We start from the raw sequence: 26,985 nt of genomic DNA on the forward strand, positions 1-26,985 counted from the left end.
AAGCAGGGCCTTTTGGACCAAAACTCAGGAGTAAGTCTCAGGCACAAGTATGAAAATCAGTAAGGACGGATTCAAGCTATACTACTGCTACAGTGATTAAAAAAAAATTCAGGGTAGGATAACTGAGGGTTATGCGAGGGTTGTTTAGCTCTCACATAACCCATGTTCACCAGGCTCACACAGCATGCAATATCGCACCTGTGGGCGCCACGGCTCATTGTGGGCTAAATAACCCACAAAGAGCCAAGGCAGGTTGTCCAGACCTGGTCACTGTCTCCATGCTTTGTGCTGGAGGAGGGCCACAAACTGCATCCACCAAAAGATATGTCAGGTGAGCACTGCTATTTGCTGGTTTCCAGGTTCCTGTTCCCTGTATTGTGTACACATGACAAGCCTTATCTGTGTAGAGCCTGTATCTGCATCTGGATCCTGTGCCAGGATACAGGTAAGAGAACAGAGATCCATTAAGCTCACTGCTTTGTCATTTTATTGCTTTTTAAACAATAACAAAGAGAAAGAAAGCTAACAAAATGTAAACATCCTAGATTCAGATCTCCCAAATACTCCCAACTAACTGATTCCCGTACCTTACCCATCACTTTCCCAAACGTTCACTGGTTCGGAATACAGAGAAAGACCAGAAGTTACATGCTAGGGCTGATGCACAGCCATAGCCAAAAGTAACAGAACTGCACATCTGTCCCACATAATGTTCAGTAAGGCAAAATGATAGCTTTCTACCAATGTATAATGTACCAATAGGATTTTTGCCCATCTAAGTCCACAAGCTCTGACGACACTACAATAAAAACCAAAACTAAGATCAGGCAGATGAAATGCAGAGTGTTAAAACCCATCGCATCACCGTCTCACTCAGCTCTTACTATTTGATGTAATTTCCTCCCCACATCCTCTAAAAACTCAAAGATATAAAATGAGTTATTTGTTAAGATCCAGTTTAAAAACAGTAAGAAACCCTGGTTTCCCACTACACTGAATTTTGTTCTCATTAACCATAGCTTAAATGAACCTCAATTCCCTGAGTTATGCTAAAACACTGGCTTGTTTAAAATCAGAAGAGAAAGCTTTCAAATCCCTCATAGATGCAAAAGAGGAGGAGCAGGGAAAAGGGCCATGGATAAGCCCAGGATGAATCTGAATCTGGGTATACAAGGCAACAAATCTATCTGCAAATTCAAAGCAGTGAGGTAGTGTAAGCAAAGAGAGAGGAATTCTGGGCCTGAAAACACGGGTTAGGCACCAGAGCAGAGGAGAGTGCTAGGAAGATTCATGAGGAATGGATTCTGATCAAAGCAAATCCCAGGTGGATCTTGCAGCTCCACATCAGAGGGTCTGCCCATGCTGGGTCTTATGATCAAAACAGCATGCTGAATGCCCAAACTCAAGGGCAGTTCTAGACTCCCAACTGGGAGCACAAAGGGCAATGATTTTGGGTGGACTCAGGATGGGGCAGAAGAAAGGGGCCAATAGCTTGACTCTGAGGAATGGAAGGAAACCTTTGTTTGGATTCTTGGCTACTTGACTGTTTTAAGGCTAGTTGACCCAGCATTATGAAAGCCATACTTCCAAGAGACAGTTAGATAGAGGTACTCAGAACACTGCATTTTCAGAAAGAAGCTTCAGTTTCCATTTGTCTTTCCTCAATTTGTTGCATCAGAATCAGCAAACAAATAATGGCAGCACATGGTCTTTTAAAACAGAATTCACTGGAATCACTGTATTTTGTCAGTAAATTTAATAGGAAAAGCATTATCCCAATATTGGTGTTAAGCCTGCATACATTATGAATTTTAGAAACTTAAATGGGTACATCAGTGTTAACCCTGCCAAATTAACACTGCACATCTTATCCTCTTTAATCCTGTAATGAATATGAGACTAAAAGAAATACTCCTATGTGTCATAAGGCTGTACATGATTATCTTCACAACAAAGAAGTGTCATGTCAAACATGGCATTATTCTGATTTAGTCCAGGGATCAAGCAAGATAAAGCAGATTATGAAAGCAGGAAAATGTATTCAGTCTAAATGTTTAAAAAAGATTCCACAGAAAGAGATTCATGTATTAAAAAACTAAGTATCTCCAATATTGAAGCCCTTTTAAATATAAATATTGTTACCATATAAATGAAAAAAGGCCTCCATTTGTAATGCTGGAATAGAACATAAGCTTGACACAAATATATAATGTACCAAATGGGATCTTTGGCCCATCCAGTTCCACAAGCTGTGAGAAGGTTACAATAAATTCAGATGCATGCAAACACAAAAACCGAAACTAAGATCAGGCAGATGAAATACTGAGTGAATCTCATCACCTTCCTACTCCAGCTCCCTGGCCTCTTACTCAGCCCTGTTAGCCAGGGTGGGGCAAATAGGTGCACAACTCCCTACCCCATTAGAGCCGTGCTTCGCCCACCCCCACCCCTAGGTTTTTTTGGGGAAATTGTATTTTTAATTTGTGACATGACAGACAATGACAGCCTCAATTTAAAGAATGACAGCTTGTTTTTAAACTAAATTTTTTAGAAAAGAAGCTCCACACTAGTTTTCAGCTTCTTAGTTTCAGGATAAAATATTTTGTTTCTTTTACACCTTTTGGTGTCCCCTTCTTCACTGTATCCTTTTTTCTTATGAAACAAAAAATATTCCAGTCATTTCATTCCTGGTGTTCATACTAAACTTTCTGTTAACTTGACTTTTACATAGCCCATCACCAGTGGAGGCTGGTGAAGCACCTTGGATAGCTCCTGTGGAGTTCCGACTGAAACCCGGAGCAGATTCATCACCACACTGACATCGGAGCCCCGAGCCTCCACTGCCCATTAGGTGAGTTAACACGCTCTCTGCATGGAGGAGGAGTGAGGGGGAAGGTCAGTGCCTTTCCCTTTCCTGCCCTGGCCTGGCCCTGACCAGTGAGTGGGGGGGGGGGCAGGGAGAAATTGGCTGGTGCTATGTGCCTCCCCTGCAAAATGCCCCACCTAGAAATGTGGCTGCCTAACAAAGAAGGCTGGCTACAGGGCTGCTCTTACTGTTCATTCCCCTTCCACCTCCTCCCCACCTCACCTCCCACAGCCTCTGAAAAAATAATATACATAAAATGAGTTATTCATTAAGGCCTAGCTGAAACCATGGTATCCCACTACAGTAAATTTGGAAGCTTTCACTTCTGATTTTAAGCAAACCAATATTTTCTCATAACATCTGAATACAGGGAACTGAGGTTCATTTAAATGATGGTTAATGGGAACAAGCTAGGATCATATTGTGTTTCAGGTTTCAGACCTGAAACCACAAGTTGAACAGATAACAAACAGTTCCCCAAGTCTGGACATTACAGGAAAACTGTGGCTTCTTTAAAATGAGAAGCAGTGCTTTTAATTTCCTCCTCTGGTGCATAAAAGAGGAGAAGAGGGGAGTGCACAAGCCCTAGGCTCACAGCTTTTGACCACATAGTGTGAAACCATGGTTTGCCATTACATCTGAACTGGACCTAAGATGTTCAGTGGAGCATTTTTAAAGAAACAGAGGCCCTTTCATATAATTTATGTTACTTTAGGATAGCCTTCCCCAACCTGGTGCCCTCCAGATATTTTGGACTTCAACTTCCATCAGCCTCAGACAGCATAGCCATGTCAGGAATGCTAGGGATTGTAGTCCAAAACGTCTGGAGGGCACCAGGTTGGGGAAGGCTGACCAGAGGAAACTTCAGCAAGTAGTTCCTGGAATGTCTAAATCATCCTAGGAGCCAGAAGAAGCAGGAAGAACTAGAAGCAGAGGAAGACTGGTATACAGCATCTGTTCCTGTTTGTAAGGATGTTTAGGGAAATTCCTAAACCTGTTCCTGCTTGTGGGTGGAGCTTAGGGAAATCTCATCTAAAGGAAGAGCTATCAATATTGTATTTAGCTGGGAAAGACTCAGCAGCATAAGAATGGTAACCAACAATATTTAATTTAAGAGCCTCTAAGCAATCTCAGACCATTATTTGAAAAATCACTTAAATAATTTGTGTTAATGAACATCTTATTTTCTTGTCCATTTTGAAAGATTGTCTCTAGTCAATCCCACACCAAGCTATAGGAAGCAGGCTATTGAGTTTCTTCTCGGTAGAGAAGGTTTATTCTATTAGAAGAAGTTAAAAGGTTTTATTGCTGAGGCAGCATTCCCTAGTGGTGAGGTCTAATTGAGAACTTTATTAAAAGCTGTGGTAATGAGTTCTATAGACCCACGCCTGAATGTTTAATTTTTAAAAAAGAAACATAGCTGGGATAACCAACATGCTGTTCTGTCGCATCTAGTGACAGTGGCAGGATAACCTACAGTGTTTTCTTCACATGTGGGCTTTAGATTAGAACTACATTAATTGACAGCTACAGAATCTAACAAGATCAAGCCCAGAAACCCAGGACTCTGTTAGAACAAAAACCAAACTGTCAAGAATGCACATTTTCTTCCATATTATGATACGGTGACTCTACTCTCATGTTGGGAAACTGAGCATGACTTGGGGCATCCCTAAATGTCTATCAGTAAAAAATACATCAGATCAATAAGGAATAGAAGAAATAACTATGCTGGGAATCTTACAGAGAGGATTAAGAAAAACATATTCCACCATGTTTTCATTATTTCCAGACATCTCTAGTCTTTTATAAAAGTCTTCTTATTACATAGTTTTTAGAAATCATTTGGGGGTGACTAAAGGCTGGGCAACAATAGATAAATACCTTGTCTTATATACGAAAAGAAAATATTTACTAATCCAAAACTGTTCTATTTTGCAGGGGGGAAAAACAAAAATAGTCCTTGGGGAAAAAATGGAGAAAATGGTTTTTACCCTAAGTTTTCCCTTTTCCCCCAAGTCTTCACATCTCTACACACAGGTGTTCAGAAGTAAGAATGCGGGTGTTTAGGAAGCAACAGAGTTGCCTTGGAATTACAGAGTGGCTCATTTAACAACAGTCCAAAAAAAGGAAGCGGCCCTGTCTAGTTTTTCTTAGTTGGACCAAATGATGGAGCTGTAAAAGTCTCTTCTCTCCAGTTGCACAGATGCAGATCCAAATTATGGCAGGCTGAGGCCACAGGCCCCAAAATCAAGCCATCATGTATATCTGCTTCAGCCCCCTCACAGACAGTAATTTGTCTGGTGACTCAAGACCTTCAATTACAGTGAAGGTAACGGGTTCTAACAGATGCCCCACTCCATTTGCACAAAGGTGCCTCCACCCGATTTTTCCTTCTCACCCCCACAGACTCTTTCCAAGGGAAAGGTTTTCAGGGGATGCAGGGAGGTGCTTTTGGGGAAGTGGGTGTAGGGAATTCCCTTTTCCCCAGATCCTTGCACGAGTGCTAAATTGGATGCAATCCATTATAATTAGAAGCTCACTACCAGAAATTTGGAATTTAATTTAAAGACAAGCAAACAAAAACGTTCATTACAAGAGTCTTCAATATAACTTGAAAGAATAAATATCAGTAATACTTACATAACTGTGGATCTTAAGAAAATCTGAAGGACTGCTTGTGCAGACTCTATCTCCTTCCAAGCCCATTACTCTTTTACAGATATTTGATTTGGGGTCGCTTGGGTTTTTTGCAATGACAATATCACCTCTGAGGAAAAGGTTGTAAGGAAATGTCAGTGTCTAGGAATATGTCAGTGAAAGACACATTTTTAATCAGTGGCTAACCTTTTGGGGAAAAGTGTCAGAAGCCAAGTCTAAATTATGGGAGAATGCCACTCTAATGCAGCCCTCTTCCTGTAGGTACCTTGGGGTGATTTTGTCTCTAGTTGCTGCCAGGGAGCAGTGCAGCAGTGGAAAAGCAAGCAGGGATGTAATCCTGCCTTTATGCCATAACTGGTCCCATAGGCTCTCCTGCTCTTGTCCAGGAGCGCATGCTGCAAACTTCTGCTCCTTGTGCCCCTTACAGCATCTGTCATATAGACTGACCTCCCATTTTCTAAAGCATTCAGTAAATTGGCCAACAAGAAGTTTTCTCTCTGCCTTTTGATAAAGTAGAGCTATTGTAATATATGGTTGCAATTCTGCAAAAGGATGAACAGGGAGAGAATCTTTCCCTTGTATAGCAGGCAGTGAGAGTCTTATGCATATGTAGAGATTTTGATTACAAGCAAAACAGAAATAGGTCCAAGAAACCTTCTCAGTCACAGCCGTGGACCTGGAACATAAACCATTTCCCCCCTGGCTACCTTTAAGACTTATTACCTACCACAACCTGTTTTTGACTTGTTATCCGACAGCAATAAGTATTTGATTGTAAATACATGGCTTAATGCATTGAACCTGGTCTTTTATAGGAGTGTTGAGCACTGTGCACACATTCACTGCTCCATAAACTACTAATAAAATAGCATTTGGATAATATAATAAATGGCATTTACATTTCTGGAGAGAAGTGCTCTCTGAATTTGCTTCCTGGAGATAAACTGTAGTTGTCAGTTACAACGGAGATCAAGATAACTTCAAAATAAGCACTCATAAAGTATAGCGGTTATATAAAAAATCTGTGAAGTTAATACAGAATGAAATCTCAGTCTCTGGATTAATTCCAAAAACATGCCAGATCAGCAAAGTTTCCGGCAAGCCCAAAATGTTTTATCCCCCTGATCTAAAAGAAAGAACTGGCAGTTTATAAATAATGTTAACACAGGGAACAATGAAAGCGGGAATATGTTTCTAAGGCAAAACCATAATCAGGAAGCAAGTACTTGTACAAACAAAACTATGGAAAATTAAAGCAACATACTTCTGAATGTTATAAAAATGGCAGCTAAGATTCTCTGAAAACACAATATCAGAATTTTGTATGGTAGGCTCCATTGAAGGTCCTGAACACTAAAAACAAACATAAAGAGGTGAATCAGTATTTGCAAAATATCTGATCACATATAATATTTAAATATGTAGATTACAGTATCTTCAAGTTAATATAAACTCTTCGGGATGAAACAGGTTATCTAAACCCATTTCAATCTGGTTTAGCACTGAAACAGCCTTGGTCACCCTAATGGCTGACCTCTGTTGCGAGAGAGACAGAGGAAATGTGTCCTTGCTGATTCTCCTTGACCTCTCGACAGCTTTTGATACTATCAACCACAGTATCTTGCTGGACCAGCTCTGCGGATTGGTACTGGGGGGCCACAGTGATACTGGTTCCACTCTTACCTGCAGGGTTAATTTCAGAAGGTAATATTGGGGGACTTTTGTCTGACCCCATGGCATTTGAGCTGTGGTGTCCTGCAAGGTTCCATCTTGTCCCCCATGCTGTCAGCATCTATACAAAGCCACTGGGTGAGGTCATTTGGGGACCTTGAGGGAGGTGTCATCAATATGCTGATGACACACAGCTCTTTTTCTCTGTGTCATTTGAACTAGATGAGGCTGCAGAGGTGCTTAAACGCTGTCTGGACTCAATAATAAGATGGATGAGGGCCAATTCACTGAAACTGAATTCTGACAAGGCGGGGGTACTGTGGGTTGGTGGTTCCTGGGTCCAGGAAGTTGGTGTTCAACCTGTTCTGGATGGGGTTGTATTCCCCCTAAAGGAGCAGGTGTGCAGACTGGGGATGCTTCGTCATCCAACATTGTCTCTAGAGGCCTAAGTGGCCTTAGTGGCTCAGGACACCTTTTACCAGCTTTGCTTGGTTCACCAGCTGTGGCTTTTCCTGGATAGGGATAGCTTTGCCATGGTGGTTTATGCTCTGGTAACATCCAGCTTGGATTACTGTAATGCATTAATATGGGGCTGCCCTTGAAAACAATTCAGAAGCTTCAACATTTGCAAAATTCAGCAGCCAGAATTCTGACTGGTTCATCTTGATGGAACCATATTAAACCAATTCTTAAGGAATTACATTGACTCCCTATTCCAGGGGTAGGCAACGTGGTACCTGCGGACACAAATGTACTGTACCTCAGACACTTTCCTTGGTGCCCACTGAGACACCCTACTCTTCCCAGTTTTTATTTTTAAAATATTTTTATATTTTCTTACTGGCAGCTGGGATTGCTTCGATGCAAGGTGGGAGCTTCTAGCTGCTGCAATCTGAATTTCCCATGAATGCCTCTGGACAGGTTATTTGCCCCCTGTGATTAGCCATGCCCACTCATGTCAGCCATTGCACCCAGGATAGTTTCTCACATTTCCAAGTGTGCCCACAGGCCCAAAACGCTGTGTACATCTGCCCTATTCACTACAGAGCTCACTTCAAAGTGCTGGTTATCATTTTTAAAGACACTAAATGGCTTGGGGCCCAAATACTTGAAGGATTGCATTCTCACATACTATCCTGCATATGCATTAAGATCTTCAGAGGAGGCCCTTCTCCAAACCATCTGAAGAAGAGGGCCTTTTCTGTGGTGTCACCCTGATTTTAAAATGCCCTTCCAAAGGATATGATTAGCACTGACTTTCTTGTCTTTCCAGCACCAAATTAAAATGTTCTTTTTTGTCCAGGCATTTGAGCATTTCAGAATTTTCACATTTTAAACTAAAAAATTTAAATTAATGTTAAACTGAATTTATCATTGTGTTTTTGTTTGGTTTGCTGGTTGAAAAATTGTTGTTGTTTTTTTGCCTTAATTTGTAATGGCATGGTTTTTACATTGGATTAGTTTGTTTTTTTAATGTTGTGTACACCGCCCTGCAGTCCCTTGCAGATGAAGGGTGGTTTATAATTTTTAAATAAATAAAATAAAATAAGCTAGATTTCCAAGATTATATTGCATAAAGAGTGTGAAGCTATCTTCTGAAATCTATCAGTTTGATGTCACTGTCCACAGATAGACCTCTCAACCCTTACTAGAGGTATCATCAGTTTACAGGCCCTGATGTGAGCTTTCAGGACTCAAAAGAAATATGAGCATTGCAAACCCCTGAATTGTTCTGAGTTTCAGATTAAAATCCATGCCAGGGAAAAATTCCCAGCTAACCTCCTCCATGCCCCTCCCAAACATGCCCCTCCCGTGACAGTTTCATACAGTCAGAAGACCCCCTTCCTCAGGGACCAATCCTGGCTGTGCAAAGCTGTCAAAGGCATCCAGAGATTGTGGGAGGACTGCAAGTTCACATCCCCCCGCCCAAGTTGGAGCAAGAGAGCCTTCTGCAGTGGGTGGGCCCTTCACCCCAGAAGTTTTTACCCCTGCAGCCTCTTTAAATCTCCCCCTTTCCAATCTAATGGAGTTACAACATTCCATTTGTCTGATAAGAAGGAGATCCAAAAGCCACTGGTGATGGGGGAGAAGGCCACCCACTGCAGAGGATCCTCTTGCCTAATGGGTCCTATGTGAGGGATGTGCTCTTTCCTCCACAACAGCTTTTCCCTGCGCAACCCTTGTGCCTCAAATGCTTTGCATGGCCAGGAAAGATGTTTCTGGGCCACATAAAGCTGTCATTTGACAGACACAGATCTGGGAGGCTTGGAAGCGATCCTTGACTGTCAAATGGGGGAGCGGGGTGGGCATGCTCAAATTTGGATTAGTTCAAAAATGAGCCAAGCCATTTCCCAATCAGAGGAGAAATGGCTTGACTTATTTCTGAGTCAAGCCGATGCAACCCACAGTGGACTCATACATGTCTAACTCTCTTGCATGCTAGTGTTCCCTGCCACCACGTGCCAAGAATGAGTATTTGTACAACCCCTTCACATGTATCGAGCTGGGGCCATGACTGACAGATGGATGAGTCTTGCTGGCCTGACTTCTCCGACCAGTGACCCAGCTTCCACCATTTGTGCACATGCTTCTTGGCAACAGACAATGCAGAGGGAGAGAAGGTGAGAGCAACTACCCAAAGGGTGGAGATTCCTTAGTTGTGTGCCATAGTTTAAAAGTCTTGATGGCTCCCAAGAGATGGGTTCATGCTGAAAGACACTGAATCATCATGAACTCCCTGCAGCCATAAGCAAAGTCTAAAGAAATCTAAAAAGCTCAACTCATGCCATCTAGTTGAACATCCCCCAAATGGCACTTTATTAAAACAGGCTTAAATTTTAGTAGGCTGAAGAATGACAGACTAGAAGCTGACATGCTAATATTACAGCTGTTTTCATTAATTATAATTAAGTTCTTATTTTAAAGCCTTTTGTGAACTCACCACAACAATTCCGCCAAGGTATTCAAAGGCACAATGAGCTATGCATCCATACTGGATGGTGTAGCCAAAAAGCCGAAAAGTCTTTCCAATGACATCTTTCAACATAGCCGTGTCACAGTTCTGCAGCTGGTCCTGGTTTAAAGGAACAGAGATGCACCAGATATTTATTTATTGATTTATAATGTATGTCCTGCCCTTCTATTTATTTATAAATTTATTATTAACATTTATATATCACCTTATTTTCTGAAACTCCATCAAGGTGGTGCATAGCCATTTAAAACAATAAAACCGTAACATAATAAAAATATGAACATTAAGTGCGCAATCCTATTGGATCAGATATCAGTTCTGTCCCTCATGTCTGGAACCACAAGGGTCACCGATATGCAGATGACATGCAGCTTTATTTCTTTTTTTCACTAATACCAAGGAAACTGTTGGGGTTCTAGACTGGTGCTTGGAGTCAATAATGGGCTGGATGAGGACTAACAAATTGAAGCTTAATGCAGATATCCAGACATGACAGATGCACTCCTGGTCAAGAGGGCAACGAGCACCAAAATAGGGACACCACCTGATTTGGATGGAGTGGTACTCCCCTCAAAAAATAAAGTCTGCGGTTTGGGGGTGCTTCTGGAATCGGCCTTGCATTAGGATGACCAAGTGGTGGCAGTCACCAGGAGTGTCTTTGTCGAGCCTACACTGGTGTGCCAGCTGCATCTTTTCCTGAGGCAGGCCTTGTTTCATAAACAAGGGCTTATTTTCCTGGTTTGTTAACTGACATTAAGCTAGAATTCCAAGGTTTGGACTAAATGGGAGCACAAGACAGGGAGAGGAGAGGGATGAGAAAAGAGTGTGCAACTATGGCAAATGTCCACAGCTTCATGGTTTATGAAGCCTTGAAAGATAGTCTGAACAATATACCAACTTAATAATTATATTACATCTTTCCAAAACCAGGATACAAATTAATTTCTTTTGAATTCAAAAGATCAAAAACATCTGAAAATACATTTAAAAATAGCTTCTCAGTGTGAACAGTTACTGACCTATCCAGATGGGAGTTCTCTCTACCCTTTTTATTGCTATGCCTCTTCCTTTGTGTCTTTGCCCAGCCTCTCCGTTCCATTCCACCTACCACTTGGTTCACAGTTTTTGTTTTCTCTCAGTCATGGGCGGTTTTTGGGGGGGGGTCTCCAATTCCTTATGGTATTTGATTTTCCTAAAGATTTTTTCTTACTCCCACAAACCTCTGGTGATGTCTGCTGATACTTCCCTCTTGTGCATGGATAGTGTTCTTTTGGCTACATTTGTGCAAGCATGTAAATCTTGTATTACCTCTTGGTAATATAACCTTGTAGTATGGATAGAGTGAGTGACCTAGTTCACACGATACAGCAGGCTCATTGGTGGTTGCTTAACCCATGATGAGCCATGTGTGTCAACATTTTGCACATCCAGCTCCTGCTTCAGGGTTATTGTGTCATGTGAACCCAGCCATCAAGGGTTATTTGAGGATTAAACAACCTTTGCATAACCCTTGGTGTGTTGTAGGGTTATGCAAGGATTGTTTAACCCTCAAATAATCCTTTGTACGATATGGCAACCCTTGCTCAGGGTTGCATATTCAAATGTTGCCTAGCATGCGCTGCAGTTCATAATGGGTTAAATAACCCACAGTAAGCTGGCTGCATCATGCAATCCAGCCCAGTGTATAGTGAGCCCCAACACAAAAATTAAAATTTAGCTTATTAAAGGCAATCACAGTTTACAGGGTTTTATAGAGAGACGGAAAAAAGACAGAAGAGATGGAAAACATAAAAAAGGCCTTTCTAGCTTGATACTACCTGGCTCTTGGTGTTGGTGGTGCCAAGAGGCCTCTAAGATGGAAAAAAATCTGCTTTCAAAGTCCAAGTCATCCTTAAAAGGAAAAGAAAATGGTTGCCGGGACACCTTGCAAACAAAGAAGGGAAAAGAGCAAAGGGTTCATCTTCCTTTGGTTCCCTGGGGCATTCCTATCCCTGAAGAACAAAAGAAGTTTACCTGGACGTAAGACCACCCTAGAGAGAACTCTATATCACTTGAAGAACTCCCTCTCTATTATAGCAAAACAAAGTTACCTGGAAACGGAAGCTGGCATCTGAATAGGAAATTGAATTATCTTGGCATGAAGCGTTTCCCCACCATGGTTACAGGAAGGTTGACATTGCACTAGGCAATCAAGGTACAGGCAAAACCTCCGTGGCCATTATGAACATACTTGATAGCTCTTAACTCATAGGAGAACAAAGGAGAGCATTTGGAGAGGCTTCAGTCAGGTGGCACATTCTCAATTCACACAGGGGAAGAGACATGATTACACACATACATGAAAGCCTGACAAGCAGCTGTTTTAAAATGTGGGCCTGAAAAAAATGGGTCTATTAACCAGACTTACTGTTAGGTTCTCCACAGTAGCAACACCTTATGATGGCCCAAAAGCTGCAGCACATCCATCTCTAGCAGAAGCATTTTATTCTCCTGTGTTTTTTAAATGGTTTTAATTTCTATGTCATTTTCTATTTTTATAAATGTTTCATTGTTCCAAGTTTTTAATTTTAAATTGTTGTAAATCATCTTCAGTGTTATTGTTGCTTATCCACAAGGATAAATAAATATTGCCTTTCACTCAACTATCAGAATTAAACCATTACATTCTATATTGCTGGCTAAAGCAACATTTATTATTTTTATATCCTGTTTCTTTACATTATCATGAGCAGCTCATAAGTTTTGCTTACGAATGAGTAAACAATAAGACACATTAAAAGAAAAAAGTGTCAGAAACTACAGTTTAAAACAGAAGTAAAATCAGCTATAAAGCAGAGCATATTTTGAGAGGTTTTCTTAAGAATATGTTTCCCTAACCCTACTGAAAGTTGCCTACATCAGGCCCATGTGCGCACTTCTCGTGTGGGGGGGGGGCAAGGGCGCATTTGTTCCATGGTCATTTTGGCCTGTGCACACTTATTTTCAGATTCCTCTCCTTTTTTGCCCTTGCTTGCTGGGATTCTCTATTTTCTTGCCCCCGCCCCCCCCCCCGGGATTCTTTCCTTGCACCTCTTCCTCTTCCTCCAGATTTCATTCCCCCTTGTCTCCCTGACTCCCCCTCTTTGTCTGCCTATGGCGGTTTTTCTTCCCCCCTTCCCCCAGGCACCACTTCTGCCCCCTCCTCCAGACTGCCACCTTCCCACAGCTGCCTTCTCCAGATTTTCTCTTCCCCCACTGGCTGCTGCGCCCCCCCCCCAGTCACTTCGGCTCCTCCCACTCTTTCTTTTGCTGCTGCTATGCCGCCACTTCACACCCACTCCCCCCCACAGCACCTCCACATCATCAGTGTGTCGGGGTGAGGAAGGAGTCTTGGCGAGCACCACGTTGCTGACCCCAGCGTCACATCTAGTAGACTGCGTAATTGCATTCTTTGAGGCCACATCACATTGGTGGCTCGTAGTCACATTATGACATATCTAGATTTGCATATTTCTCTTATGTAATTTTCAGTTAATGAGTCCCTAGGAGAGAACCAAGTGCTTATTTCTAGATGCCAATGGCATCACTTGAACCTGGAAGAAAACTCTTCCAAAATTAATTTAAAAAATTAGATAGCAGTAGCAAGCAAGACCTGGGAGGCATAGTCGCCATGGTCTATCATGATTCTGTCCCCAGCTGGGCACCCTATCCCATGGCCTCTTAATTTGAATGTATCTGAAGGTAAGTGTTAGGGACAACAAGGAGATTCGGCTGGTGTACTTGCCCAGTCTCCCTTTCCAAGCTAACCACAGTGAACTCAGGCTGTGCTGGAGACTGAGGCTGCCCTGTCGAGAGTGGCTCAGGACTTTGTTGTCTCCACAGCAACCACGGGTCTGTCCCAATTAGTATCTGGCCCCACTCATTCCATAGGGCACCCTTTGGATCTGGCTTTCTCCATAGGATAGGATGATGGTGATCTGGGAGTGAAGGAACTCTCTATAGTTTTGAAGTCATGGACAGACCACTACCTGGGACAGTTTAGACTACCTAAGACTCAGAGCCTCTACAAGGGTAGGGGAGCAATTAAGACAGTCCACTGCAAGAGGCTGATGGATCCAAATGGTTTCTCGATGGCTCTTGGAGATTTTTCTGTAACTTCAGCAGGTAATTCTGTTGAATTCCTGACTGACCGCTGGAATGAGGAAACAGTCCAGTTGAGAGTATCACTCCCTCTCTGCTTTTTTTGGGTGGTCAAAGGTTTATTACATCTGGTTCTTGAGACGGAAATATAGACCACTTCATAGTCCTTTGTAACCAATTTGTATGACACTTTGCAGATAAAACAGCCATAGTTGATACAGGTCCAGTTGATGAAACTTTGGATTCTGTATGTTGTTACAATGGATACTTTTCAATCTGTACAGCCCGGCAATGTGGGCAGAATTCTTAGAAAAGTGAGTACTACCATGTGCTTGCTTGACCTTCTTGTCTTATAAAAGTGGCCGGGGCAGGCTGGCTGAATGGGTAAGGAGAGTGGTGAATGCCTCTTTACATCAAGGTGCATTACCATCATGCCTAAGAGAGGCACTGACGAGAACTTTACTAAACACACACACACACACACACACACACCCTAACTTTCTGAATTGCATTGTACTAAATAACTTCCAGCCGGTCTCCAATTTTCCATTCTTGGGCAAGGTACTGGAACATGTGGTGGTGTCCCAGCTCCAGCGGTTTCTGGATAACGCAGATTATCTAGATCCATCTGGCTTTGGATCTGATTAAGGGACAGAACCTGCTTTCGTTGCCTTTGTGGATGTTCTATACTGGGAACTGTATAGGGGGAGTGCTAGACCTTTCAGCAGCTTTTGATACTATCAGCGATAGTATCTTCCTTTATCAATGGAAGGGATGAGACGGGACTTGAAGGCACCATTTTATAGTGGTTCCTTCTTGGAGGGGCGATTTCAGAGGGTGGTACTAGGGCATTCCTGTTCGATACCCAGACCATTGGCCTCTAGTGTCCCTCAATGTTTCATCTCACCCCCCCCCCATGCTATTTAAGATGAAACTGCTGGGAAGAGGTTGTCTGGAGACAACCTCTTACCATGAAACTGCTCAGAGAGGTTGTCTCGAGTTTGGGGGTTGAGTGTCACCAGTATACTGATGATATCCAAGTCCACCTGTCTTTTCCATCTAAATTCAAGGAAGCCATTCTAGATCTAAATCATTGCACAATGTCAGTAATGGCCTGGATGAGGGTGAACTGAAGCTTAATCCAGACAAGACAGAGGTACTCTTGGTCAGTCGAGAGGCTGATTAGGGAATACGAATTCATAGCAGTTATACTCCCCTTGAAGACTCAGGTGTTTTACCATACTTGTTTATCTTACAAGCAGTTGTGTAAAATTTTGCATGGTCAACATGCAAGGGTCTCTAGAAGATTGTGCGTAAGCAAATAAAGGATCTAGCAGTTGTAATAGTACTTAGTAATGCACTATTCAACAGTACTATAGACCGTAAAACCATTCTAGTAATGTGATGGAATTGCGAACCCACTCACAAAGTTGAAAGATAATGTATACAATCAGCAAATCTTTAAGATCAATTATTTTCTTATTTGATGTATGCAACACTAGGAATATGGGCAAAAGGTCGCATGTAAACTGAAATGGGAACAGCTGTATTCTGAACTAATTACACTTCCAATCATAGTTTATTCCGAGGCCACAGGAGAAGTGTTGTGCTTTAATCAACCCAGGAAATTATAAGATGATGGACTAAACCCTTGATGTCAGAGGCCAAAATGTTGTGAGCTTAAAACATTTTTTCACAGGTGATAAAAGAAAGATTGAGTGTCAGCAGATCAATCAGTGTTAGAAGACCAGTGGGAATAATGGCCACAAAGTATCTAGCAAGAGCTACAGTGACAAAGTCTGTTCTGCAATAATTGCCAGAAATGCCGCCACAGTTAGAAAGCAATTTAAGCCTAAAAGAAATTGTTTATTTGTCTAATTTAAATACAAGATTAATACAACAGAAAAAAATTTCCAGTCACCTGAGAATGGTATGAAAAAACAGAAACATAGGAATGTTTGGTGCTAAACAGTACATAGTGGCCCTGTTTAGACACACTTTGGGGAAGGGTGGTTAGGCTAACCATGGTGCAGGGTGGTTAGTGCTAACCACTACAAGAGCCCCTGCCACACATGCAGGTAACTGCGGCCTGCAGCATGGATAGCCTAACCGTTCACAAACCACCATGGTTACTTTTAATCCCCACAGTCCTCCAGATGGGCTGCCATGCATCCCATTGGCCTCAGCAGAGGAAACTGCTGCGGGGGGCCATTTTGGTGCTTGGTGCTACAGCAGCAGCCATCTTGGGGCTTGGTGCCACAGCAGCCACGGGCACCCATTTCATGGGGGCTGAGGGGTGCAGGTTGGGGGGTAGGGGTGCCATTTGAGGCAGGGATGCTGCTGCTTGGCCATGTTTTCCCTTATTGCAGCAGGAGTGCCTGGGAGTGCTAAGTGCTCAAAGTCACTGTGCCAATAACAGCAGCATGGGATCAAAAGCATCTTTTCTCCCCATGCGCTTTTCCAGTTTTTGTACTGCAGGTGGGGACGGAGAGTGAGGAGGCTGGCTCTCGGCTGCTGTGTCATGTGTTGCTAGGCAGATTTTTACCATGGAGAAAAACTACAGTCCTGGCATGAGCGGCTGTGCTGATTTCACCCACTCTTGCCACAGAGCTCTATGGTAGCCTTTTAACCACGGGGCCTGTTCAGATGTCACGCTAAGCCATGGGTAGGGCCGCTAACCATGTTGCATGGTTAGTCCATGGTTAATAAACTACCAAGGTTGGGAAAAACGCCATTCAGACTTCATGCTAAGCCATCATGGTTAGTTCAAAAATGCTAACCACACATCATTCAGTGTGATGTCTGAACAGTTTTTGTGTGCATCTTCACCTAAATTCCTATCTAGCAACCCCCCCCCAAAAAAAAATTAGGAATGGCATTTTCTGTGAAATTGCTTCATTTGATATTAAATTAGTCTCAACTGAGTTTGATAGTGTTTATTACACTACACTTATTACAGAAAATGAATCCTTCCAAGAATGTCAAAGAGTTTTATTACATTAAAACATGCAAATATATGGTTTAAATATGCAAAGCATTAAACATATAAGGCAGGTTGTCAACTGATTCAATTAAAAATGTTACAAATTCTTATGACGATAACAGAATTTCCTCAAGCATCAGAAAAGACCAGAGGACTTGGGTCACAGAATGCTTTGAATAGTAGAAAATGAAGCAGGAGCCTTAAAGCACAATAGAGATGTCTGGTCAATTTCCAGAACCCTCCATATACAGAAGAATTAAAGTACAGTAGTATCTCTCCCAGAGTGAGCTGGGGAGTAGCAGGAACGGGGGGGGGGGGGGAGAGATGGAGCTGTTGTTGCTGATTATGAAAAATTGACTAGACCATATTTTAGCAGATGGAATGAGAAAGTACTGAAAGAAGGGGAAGAGGGTGAGAGACGGATGTACCAAAATGTAAAGGACCTAAACTGACCAATGAAAGTCTTGCACGTTAAAATTATTTCTATCGATTACCTTTTCATTTTTATACTAACCACCCACTCCAAGGTTTTACTCTTACATATGTTCTGTACAGGATACCTGTTGCTTATTACAACATAACAGGAGCTTCACAGAGTGCTGATTGATTTAACAATGTAACTCAATACTCCCTGGTCATTAGAATTTCTTTTCCACATTAAAAGGCAGTGCACAGTAATACACACTAATGAAGTCAATGATGCAAAAAAGCAAAAAAATAATAATGCTGTAGTGCATAACTTCATATTGTTTTAGCAGAAAGCTACTGAGAGTACAAATGGTTTCTGGGCTTTGAACAAATTAGGTATCTGGATTAAGCAAAAGTTGTGGGTCAGCTACTGTATGTATAAACTTTTGTTAGCAAGCTCATGTTAATGAAATTTCCCTTCAAAATATTCCTAATCCACTATCTAAAGCAGCATTTTTTCATTATGAAGAGATAAATGGCTGAGCATCTTGAAGTATGACATTAACCGCACAGTACAGTTGTCTGCAGGTAAGTACAGCAGACATAAAGAATAAATACGTTTGAGAAAACTATTATTTGAACTAGAAGTCACCACCTTACAAATAGCTTAAATTATGTATATACTTTTCACACACATAAACATTCCCCATGCCAAAATCTATGTGTGCTACAGAGATAAGCTAACGTTACTGCACAACTTTGTACTAAGTTTTAAAACTGTTCAAATGACATACCAACTCTGTCCTCCTTGAAGAACAGTGCTTTGTGGTTCCCTGGATCATGTATTGTGGCATGCCAATTTCTGTTTGCATAAACTTCTTTTTGCCTGTGGCCTTTTCTAGATCGCAGCCTTAATACATTAGGGCTAATTCAAGGCAGTGATATCTATTATGTCATAATGCACAAATAACAATTGATGAGAAAAGACACTACATGCTCAGATTTTTGGTATGTAATACACATTTTACCTGAAGTTTACATCCAGTCCAAATCCAAATCTGAAATATAAATTAAAGCAACTTTCACTTTTTCATTACCTGATTCCCCCCCCCCTCCTTGTTTATAAAATTAATCACAGCTAGCAGGGTAGAAATCACTGTGAGCTTCATGAATGACATCCAAGAGATGGGAAAGGATTAGTTCGCAGTTGCTGCCAGTTATAGCGCCAGGTGGCTTTTTCTGCAGTGAAGGTGTTAGCGATAATCCCATTACACTGGTACTAAATCTTGCAGACATCAAAATTATCACCAAGGTTCCTTTTCATCCCATCCTTTCCAAATGACTGGAAGTCGCTTCACCTGAAAGAAGTCAAATCCACATGCAGCTGCTGTTTTAGCAGCCAGCAGACTCCCCGAGAATGCCAATCGTGATCCAATTTTGCTGTGCTGGTGGCCCCTATTCCCTGTCCAATAATACATCTGTTAAAAAATCCTACAGCTACAAATCAAGTTTAATCCTACCAGGGACCTCATGTTGGTCTTGTCTTCCAAAAAGGCAGCAGGTTCTGCTGTCTATCTCTGCTAGTGTCTGGGGAATACCCTTTAAATCCCAGCCCTACTTAGAAGAATAAGCTAAGGATCACAAAACATGACCTTAAAAACCCTGATATGACTATATTCTGACCCAGAGGCATTCATTCTAGGTGAAGATTAGAACTTTGCATAATAAGATTACACAGCAAGTGAATGATATCAAGGGACTATCCATATGCAGCCGCCTGGTTTTCTATAGACAGCCTGTGCTCTGCAATATGCAGTGCAGACGAAACAGAGCTTTGCCTTTCTAGCTGAAGTAAAATAGATTCACATAAATTAGTTGGCCATTTCCAGATTCCTAAATCCCCTATTACATCTTTTATTGACAGCTCCTGTGAGGATAGCACAATCATTATTCCTTTTTTGTTGTTAGCTTCTGAAACAATGGCACTCTCTAAGTGAAATGTGCATAGACTGCATGTAGAAATTAACATCTTGTTTGCTGTAATCTTGGATTACAATTGACAGTGCACATAATAAAAGCAGGAATCTATGGATAAAATTATCTCTCTCCTATAACCAAAGGCTTTGTCAAATTCAACAAACAGTGTAAGAGAAAAATTTAAAAATGTTGTTGCTATTCATGCAAGATACAGAATAAGTCAAGAGAAGAAAAAATATAAAATGTCTACTAATGAAACAGACAATGAAGTAAATCAAGGAAATGCTTTCAAATTTAGCATGCATCCAAAGACTCGCAGTAAATTAACCATGTTTGTTGTCAAAACAGATATTTATCAATAATCTTGCTGGTTACAAACATTTTATGTCTGCTGTCCTACTGAGGGTTAACTGCACACAACCCATTAAACCCACTTTCTTGAAAATAAGCTCCAACCTAAATCAATGGAACTTACATATAAATGTGTTTATTGCTCTGTCTTAACGCTTGTGTGAGTTGTGGATTTATTTTTTTTTTACAAACATCTATCTTTTTTTGAGAAAAAAAAATCCAGACTCTCAAATTTTCACTCATTATTAGAAAAACAAGTTCTATGTCTGTAAAAAGAGAGGAGGGCAAATGGTTTCTCTCCTTTGCGGTACCACAGTTTCATATTTTAGAATTCCTGAAATTTATAGATAATTGAATATATAGTACACATGCTAACTTACTCGGTCTAAATACACTGCAAGATTAAAAAATAATAATTAAACAAGTTCGTACACTCTCAATGAAAAATTTGGAGACTCTGTAAAAATCATCTGAGCTTCAACATATGTCTAGGTGTTTTAGAAACAAGACAAGCCCTCCCACAAATGTAGCTAAACAAATGGTCTGCAAGGGTTTGCTGAAGACCACGATATCCTGTTATCACCTGATTACTCCAAGAGTTGTTCTTGCTTGGCTTCCTAAAATTCTTCTTTACTGCCAGTATGTATAACTAAAAACTAACAATAGTTAAATGAGTTAATTTCCCCCGAACTCCTCAACTCACTAAAGAAGAATGGACATTGTACCTACTGCTTCTCTGGAAATAAGTAGTCCTAAAGCTATCTGAATGCATGGGGGGCAGATGTTAGATGTGGCATCCTTTTGCATGCAAAGATCATATTCATAGGGGGCAATTAACACAAAGAAGCCTGTTTTTTCTGTTAGTGCTCAGCTGAAAGTTTGAAGTCATATAATTTTGGCTTGAACATGGGGTGTGGGCAGGGCTGAACAGGAACTCAAAATGGGGGGTTCCAAATATTTTGGAGTAGGAGGTTTACCAATTGGTCGCGGCAGTTTAAGTTGTAAGAAGTCCTGTTCCTCACCCTTTTTTGCTGCTGCCACAACTCCTTATAGCAGCCACCTCTTTAAGAAGCCATTTCCTCCTCAGGAAACCATAGAAGGATGCTACATAGCCTCATTAAGAGGTTCGTGGGGGGGGGCACAGGGGAGAGAAATGACCACCCCCACTGGGGGCCTGCCATTTTTATCCCAGAATGCCACTTGGATTGCACTATATTGTGACGTAGTGCTGTTCTGGGGCATTCTAGGGGGAAGGCAGCTGCTATAAGGAACTCTGCCAGTTTTTCTGAAAAGTTCTTTTTATAACTTAAGAAGCCATCATTTCCAAATGGTAAGCATCCCCAGCCGAAAACATTTGCAAAGGCCCCCATTGAAAAAAATTGCCAAAATGCCCCCAAATTTGGTGGGGGAGGGGAAGAGAACATTTTTGCTCAACCCTAGTTCTATGCTTTGATCATCCTTGATTCATCTGGGAGCACTTTTCCATTGACTGGACCATGCTAGTGCTGAAGAAGCACAACCTTTTAGTGTCAGCTGGTCATTTAAAGGCCATATTGCACGTTTTCAGAATTGTTCTGTTAGAATACTTCAAAGGAAAAGAGAGAGAACCCAGTGAGAGATTCTGCCCATTTGGGGGTGTCTTTCTGTGCTGGGGAGATCCGATGCACACAGAGAACTCTTGCACACGTAAGGGCTTCCTTATTATCAGGATCACTGCTACATATACATCCTCATTGGCTGGGAGTGTTGCCTGTCATTCAAGTCAAGAGGGAAACTGCACATTTGGGAGCTCCAGCATATACTGAAACAAACACAGACTCTGAGTTGCAGTCATGAGATATTATTTTTCTGTTTGCCTAATGTTTCACCTTCTCTTAATAGAGCACTTTGTACCAAAAATACAAAAACCACACCAACATTTTCTTGAATTAACAATATGTACTTCCTATACGAAAAAAGGGTTGAAAATAAAAATCATTCCAAGTTGTATTTAATAGGCAGACAATTAATCTAACAATTACATTCTGCAGGTGAAATGTGATGCCATGGTATTTTTCTACATAAACTTTTGACATCCATTTTACCATTTAGCTCTTAACTTCCTGTCACTCAAATCTATGTACATTTTCTTAGAAGAAAGTCCCACTGCTTTCAATGACGCTTACTTCTTAAAATAAAAACTGGGATGCTTAGGACCAGAGTGGTAGTGTATAGATTCCCGTATGGAGAATTAATACTCCATTATACTATGTTTAGAATAATTGTAAAAACCCACACTTAACCATTGTATATATGTGAAAAATAACATAAATATTTTATCATATGGCTGTATTTTACTATATTTTTGTATAAGCAATAAAAATACACAGTTTCCAAACATGAATAGATGAGTGCAATGATATTCAGTCTAAGTTAATCCCCAGACATCTAAATCCATGAATAAAAATTCATCAGGTTTAAATACACTGAGCCTATTAAGCAAGAACAAAAGCATATGCACAAAAGAGCTTTTAATATATTTCAAAGCCCACAAGAGCCATGGTCTCATTAAAATTATAAATTACTCAAACATGGAATAAAGATTCAAACTGCAGTGCAGCTAAGCAGATTACAGAAAACCTCGCGTTCCATATGATAACACACCATGTCCCTCCCAGATGGGGGCTTGGAACAAAAAAGGCCATCACTGCAGCTAGGGAAAACCACCTTGTGATCTCTGGTTTCTGTTCAGCAGATGACAGCCAAATAATATGTTGATTATTCTGTTTGTGCTGCTAAGCTTGTAAGACGGCATAAAAGTGATATGATCTATTGTGAACTCAATGCTAATGTGTTGCTCCACTCATAAGTGATATACTGAACGTATTTGGAAACAATCTTTTATCTTTTAGTCCAGTTTTTAAATGCATGAAATAAAATAAAAGGCAGGACAAAAGATAATTAAATATTATATTTTTAAGTAAAACAGAAAAAAAGTGGACACAGCCAAGACAAGTGAGCCTCACTTACAGCTTTGTGAAGTCAGAGGTCACATTTCCATTATCTTTATGGACTTTCAATCAAGCCCTTCATAGGGCCAATCAAGTGCAACCGTTTCCATTAGTATCATGTTTAAATATTATAGGTCTGAATTCAAAAGTTGCAAAACATTTTTACTCTGAACGGTCATTAAAATGTAAGCAAATTTGAAAAGGAAAGAAGTGATGCATCTTTGTTATGTGCCCTCTTTTTATAACAGTGTCTAATGAAATGTTTATATGACTTTTCTATCATATAATTTCTGTTTCCTGCAGAGAACTACTGATAGATTTCAAATCAAACATCAGAGTTATGGAGCAGAATAGAGTTTGACTCTTACCACATTTGTCTGAGAGTATGGAACATGGCATATCAACAGGCCATGAAGGAAATGGGGGGTTGTGTTTAGCTAAATGCCATTCTGAAGAACAACTGACCTCTTCCACAGCTTTCCAAAATGTTAATGAGTAAGTGAAACAGGATTCACAGATGTTTCTTATTTTTGGTCAGCTGCACATGAGATGCAACCAGTGTCTTTGGCTAAACAAAGTGGATGTGAACTGTATTTTGAATAATAACTTGCTGAATGATATGTAAATTACTTCCTTCAAAACTCTGCTCAAAACTCACTTTTTCCAGGAAGACTTTGGAACACCCCCCCGCCCCACATCCCAATACCTTATTTGTAACCAAGCTGAAGTATGTGTAATTGAAATAATCACATATTCTTCCCCTGTTTACCCCTGCCTCAATTTCCATCCCCTCCTTCTGTTTTCCCCTGTAGTAAATATCTATAATTGGGCACCCAAACTAATAAATGATTCCTTATACTGACTCTGTGCTCCAGTTTCCCATCCTCAGAAACTAAGAGACTTTCCACTCTTGGAAATAAGTTCTTGTGGTTAAACAGGGCTTTCCCACCTCCCCATTCTCTTGGTAGTCCCCCAGCACAAACACACACCCGGAAAAACTACTCCTTAGGGTTGGAGAACCCTCCAAAATAGGATGGAATATGGCACAGGGGGTGGGCTGCAACAGGAAGGGTCAAAGAAAATCTCCCTGCCTTGTGTGACCAGTGCCTTTTGTTTACACTAGAGCAGCAGAATCCAAGCCAGCATTCCCACCTCAAAAAGCAAGGAAAATGAAAACAGGACACATTTAGGGAGCAATCCTATGGCTGCTAGACAGTGGCTAGATGGTCATAGGATATGCTATTTTCCAGGAACCAACCTCAGAGCTTGTGCTTTGAGGTTGGTTCCCGGAAAACCAACCTCCCCCAACTTCCGCACTGCCTCGGAGGCAACACAGAGAAGCCCTGTCCTCCACGCCTGGAAGAGGTGCATGGAGTGGCTAAAAAGGGGTGGGGCTGGGAGCGTTCTGGGGCGGGGAGAGCGGAACTGCGTGTACAACACACCCTATGTGTCGTATAGCAGCCTCCTCTCCCGCTCAGCCCCACCCCCCGCAGCTAGACAGCCGAAAACGGCTGTCTAGCAGAAAAAGCAGGGCAGGAGATTTGCGGAGGGAACGATTCCCCCATGTTTCTCCTGCCTTGCTTTGGATAGGCAGTCGCCTCTGAGTTTGGAGGCAACCACCTATCTAGATAGGATGGTGCCCTAAATATGTGAAACCTCCAGTTCTATAGTAGCAAAGTGAAAATTGATATTGATAAAGAATCTCTCCTCCTTTTCTTTCTGAGAATCAACACTAAGAAATGGGGAACATATTAAAAATTAAGGTTATTCGGGTATATTTTATTGCGTTTATATGACTTGATTTTATGTTGGATTAAAAAAAACTGTTTTGCAAGCTGTTCTGGGAATCTCGTAAACTGAAAAAAAAAGGAAAGTTTCCTCCTGTGCAAGCACCGGTCATTACTGACCCCTGGAGGGATGCCTGCTTACGCTGGCATTTTCATGGCAGACTATAGCGGGGTGGTTTGCCATTGCCTTCCCGAGTCGTGACTACCTTTCCCCCAGCAAGCTGGGTACTCATTTGACTGACCTTGGAAGGATGGAGGGCTAAGTCAACCTGAGCCAGCTACCCAAGACCCGGCTTCCGCTGGCATCGAACTCAGGTCATGGAGAGAGTTTCGGTTGCAATACTGCCGCCTACCACTCTGCGCCACACGAGGCTCTTCATAAGCTGAAGAAGAGGATAATATGTGTTCCAAATAAATTAAATTAAATTAAAATCACTGAGTCTGGAACTTGAAATCCAGGCCTTCCTTTATATCCTAATCCTTAACATATTTACTAAAAATAAGTCTACTGATTTCAGTAGAACTTATTTCCTAGTAAGCATGGTTAGGATTTCAGCCTTGTTATAGTTGATGTGTTTGCTTAATTTATTAAAGCTTTGCATTAGTAGGATATGTACACTGCTCATTTCTTCCATTTGCTCTATTCCTTATCTTGCTGCTTTACAAAATGTAGACCTTTTGGCTTCTTTTCAGTTTTGAATGTGCACAGCACACACTGGAGGTGCTACCTGTCAGAAACAAATGATAAATATTATTTTAACTCTCAATAAACTCTCTGCACACCTTAGAAAGAACCATATGCATAATGAACTGTGCTGTCCGGCAGTAAAATTTTATAGCCCATTTCTCGAAGATACTGAACCACTGGAATAATCACAGATAAGAGTGCATTCAGTTGCTAGTCAAGCCATTAGTAAAAGAAACATATTGGAGAAAATGTATTACTTCCTCAGTTCTTGGTAATTCCAAGGCCTCAAAAGCACTATCACAGTATTGGTTCCAATTCAGAAAAATAACTATTTATAGGATGAATGGTATATTCTCAGTAGGGATCGATCAATTAATTTCTGGTCTGTGCCACTTTTGAATGTGCTGTCCCAAGTCCATTCTATCCTATCTACATTTCCATTATCTTTTTTTTAATCCACACAAAAATTTGCATTTAAATACACTGCTATTATACAAGGTGATCTGTTGTTGTTGTTCAGTCGTTCAGTCGTGTCCGACTCTTCGTGACCCCGCTGACCATAGAACGCCAGGCCTTCCTGTCCTCCGCTCTCTCCCAGACTGTGCTCAAGTTCATATTCATTGCATCGATGATGCTATCTAGCCATCTCATCCTCTGCCGTGCCCTTCTCCTTTTGCCTTCAGTCTTTCCCAGCATCAGCGTCTTTTCCACGGAGTTTTCTCTTCGCATTAGGTGGCCAAAATATTTGAGCTTCAGCTTCAGTATCTGTCCTTCCAATGAGCACTCAGGGTTGATTTCCTTTAGGATTGACTGATTTGACCTCCTTACAGTCCAGGGGACTCGTAAGAGTCTTCTCCAGCACCACAGTTCAAAAGCATCAATTCTTCGGCGCTCAGCCTTCCTTATAGTCCAGCTCTCACAGCCATACGTTGCTACTGGGAAAACCATAGCTTTGATTATACAAATCTTTGTTGGCAAGGTGATGTCTCTGCTTCTTACTATGCTGTCTAGGTTTGCCATAGCTTTCCTCCCAAGGAGCAAGCGTCTTTTAATTTCATGGCTACAGTCACCGTCTGCGGTGATCTTGGAGCCCAAGAAAATACAATCTGTCACTGCTTCCATTTCTTCCCCTTCTATATGCCAGGAAGTGATGGGGCCAGATGCCATGATATTCGTTTTTTTAATGTGGAGTTTCAAACCAGCTTTTGCACTCTCCTCTTTCACCTTCAACAAGAGGCTCTTTAGATCCTCTTCGCTCTCTGCCATTAGGGTGGTATCGTCTGCGTATCTGAGGTTGTTGATAATTCTCCCGGCAATCTTAATTCCGACCTGTGATTCATCCAACCCGGTGTTTCTCATGATGTACTCTGCATATAAATTAAATAAGCAGGGCGACAATATACAGCTTTGTCGTACTCCTTTCCCAATTTTGAACTAATCGGTTGTTCCATGTCTGGTTCCTTCTGTTGCTTCTTGTCCCTCATACAGGTTTCTCAGGAGACAGGTAAGG

General features: G+C 41.4%; 1 protein-coding gene across 4 annotated transcripts in view; it reads right to left on the reverse strand.

Annotated features, from left to right (window-relative positions):
- The window catches only part of IMMP1L (inner mitochondrial membrane peptidase subunit 1), a 57,743-nt gene that overhangs the window by 14,104 nt on the left and 16,654 nt on the right, over positions 1 to 26,985 (reverse strand). For 2 of the 4 annotated variants that reach the window (XM_084853093.1, XM_084853118.1), the window contains 3 exons: positions 10,140 to 10,271; positions 6,792 to 6,880; positions 5,510 to 5,636 (listed from right to left, as the gene is read on the reverse strand). In XM_084853093.1, coding sequence (XP_084709219.1) covers positions 5,510 to 5,636; positions 6,792 to 6,880; positions 10,140 to 10,244 — 321 coding nt within the window. In that variant the 5' untranslated portion in view covers positions 10,245 to 10,271. Of the gene's footprint in view, positions 1 to 5,509; positions 5,637 to 6,426; positions 6,609 to 6,791; positions 6,881 to 10,139; positions 10,272 to 25,029; positions 25,171 to 26,985 lie in introns of those variants that run through there. The other 2 variants (XM_084853100.1, XM_084853108.1) reach the window with 2 other exon arrangements.

This window comes from Heloderma suspectum, chromosome 1 (assembly GCF_057233095.1).
Source record: "Heloderma suspectum isolate Gila_16-S chromosome 1, 16-S_ref, whole genome shotgun sequence".
In the NCBI taxonomy this organism is placed as follows: domain Eukaryota; kingdom Metazoa; phylum Chordata; class Lepidosauria; order Squamata; family Helodermatidae; genus Heloderma; species Heloderma suspectum.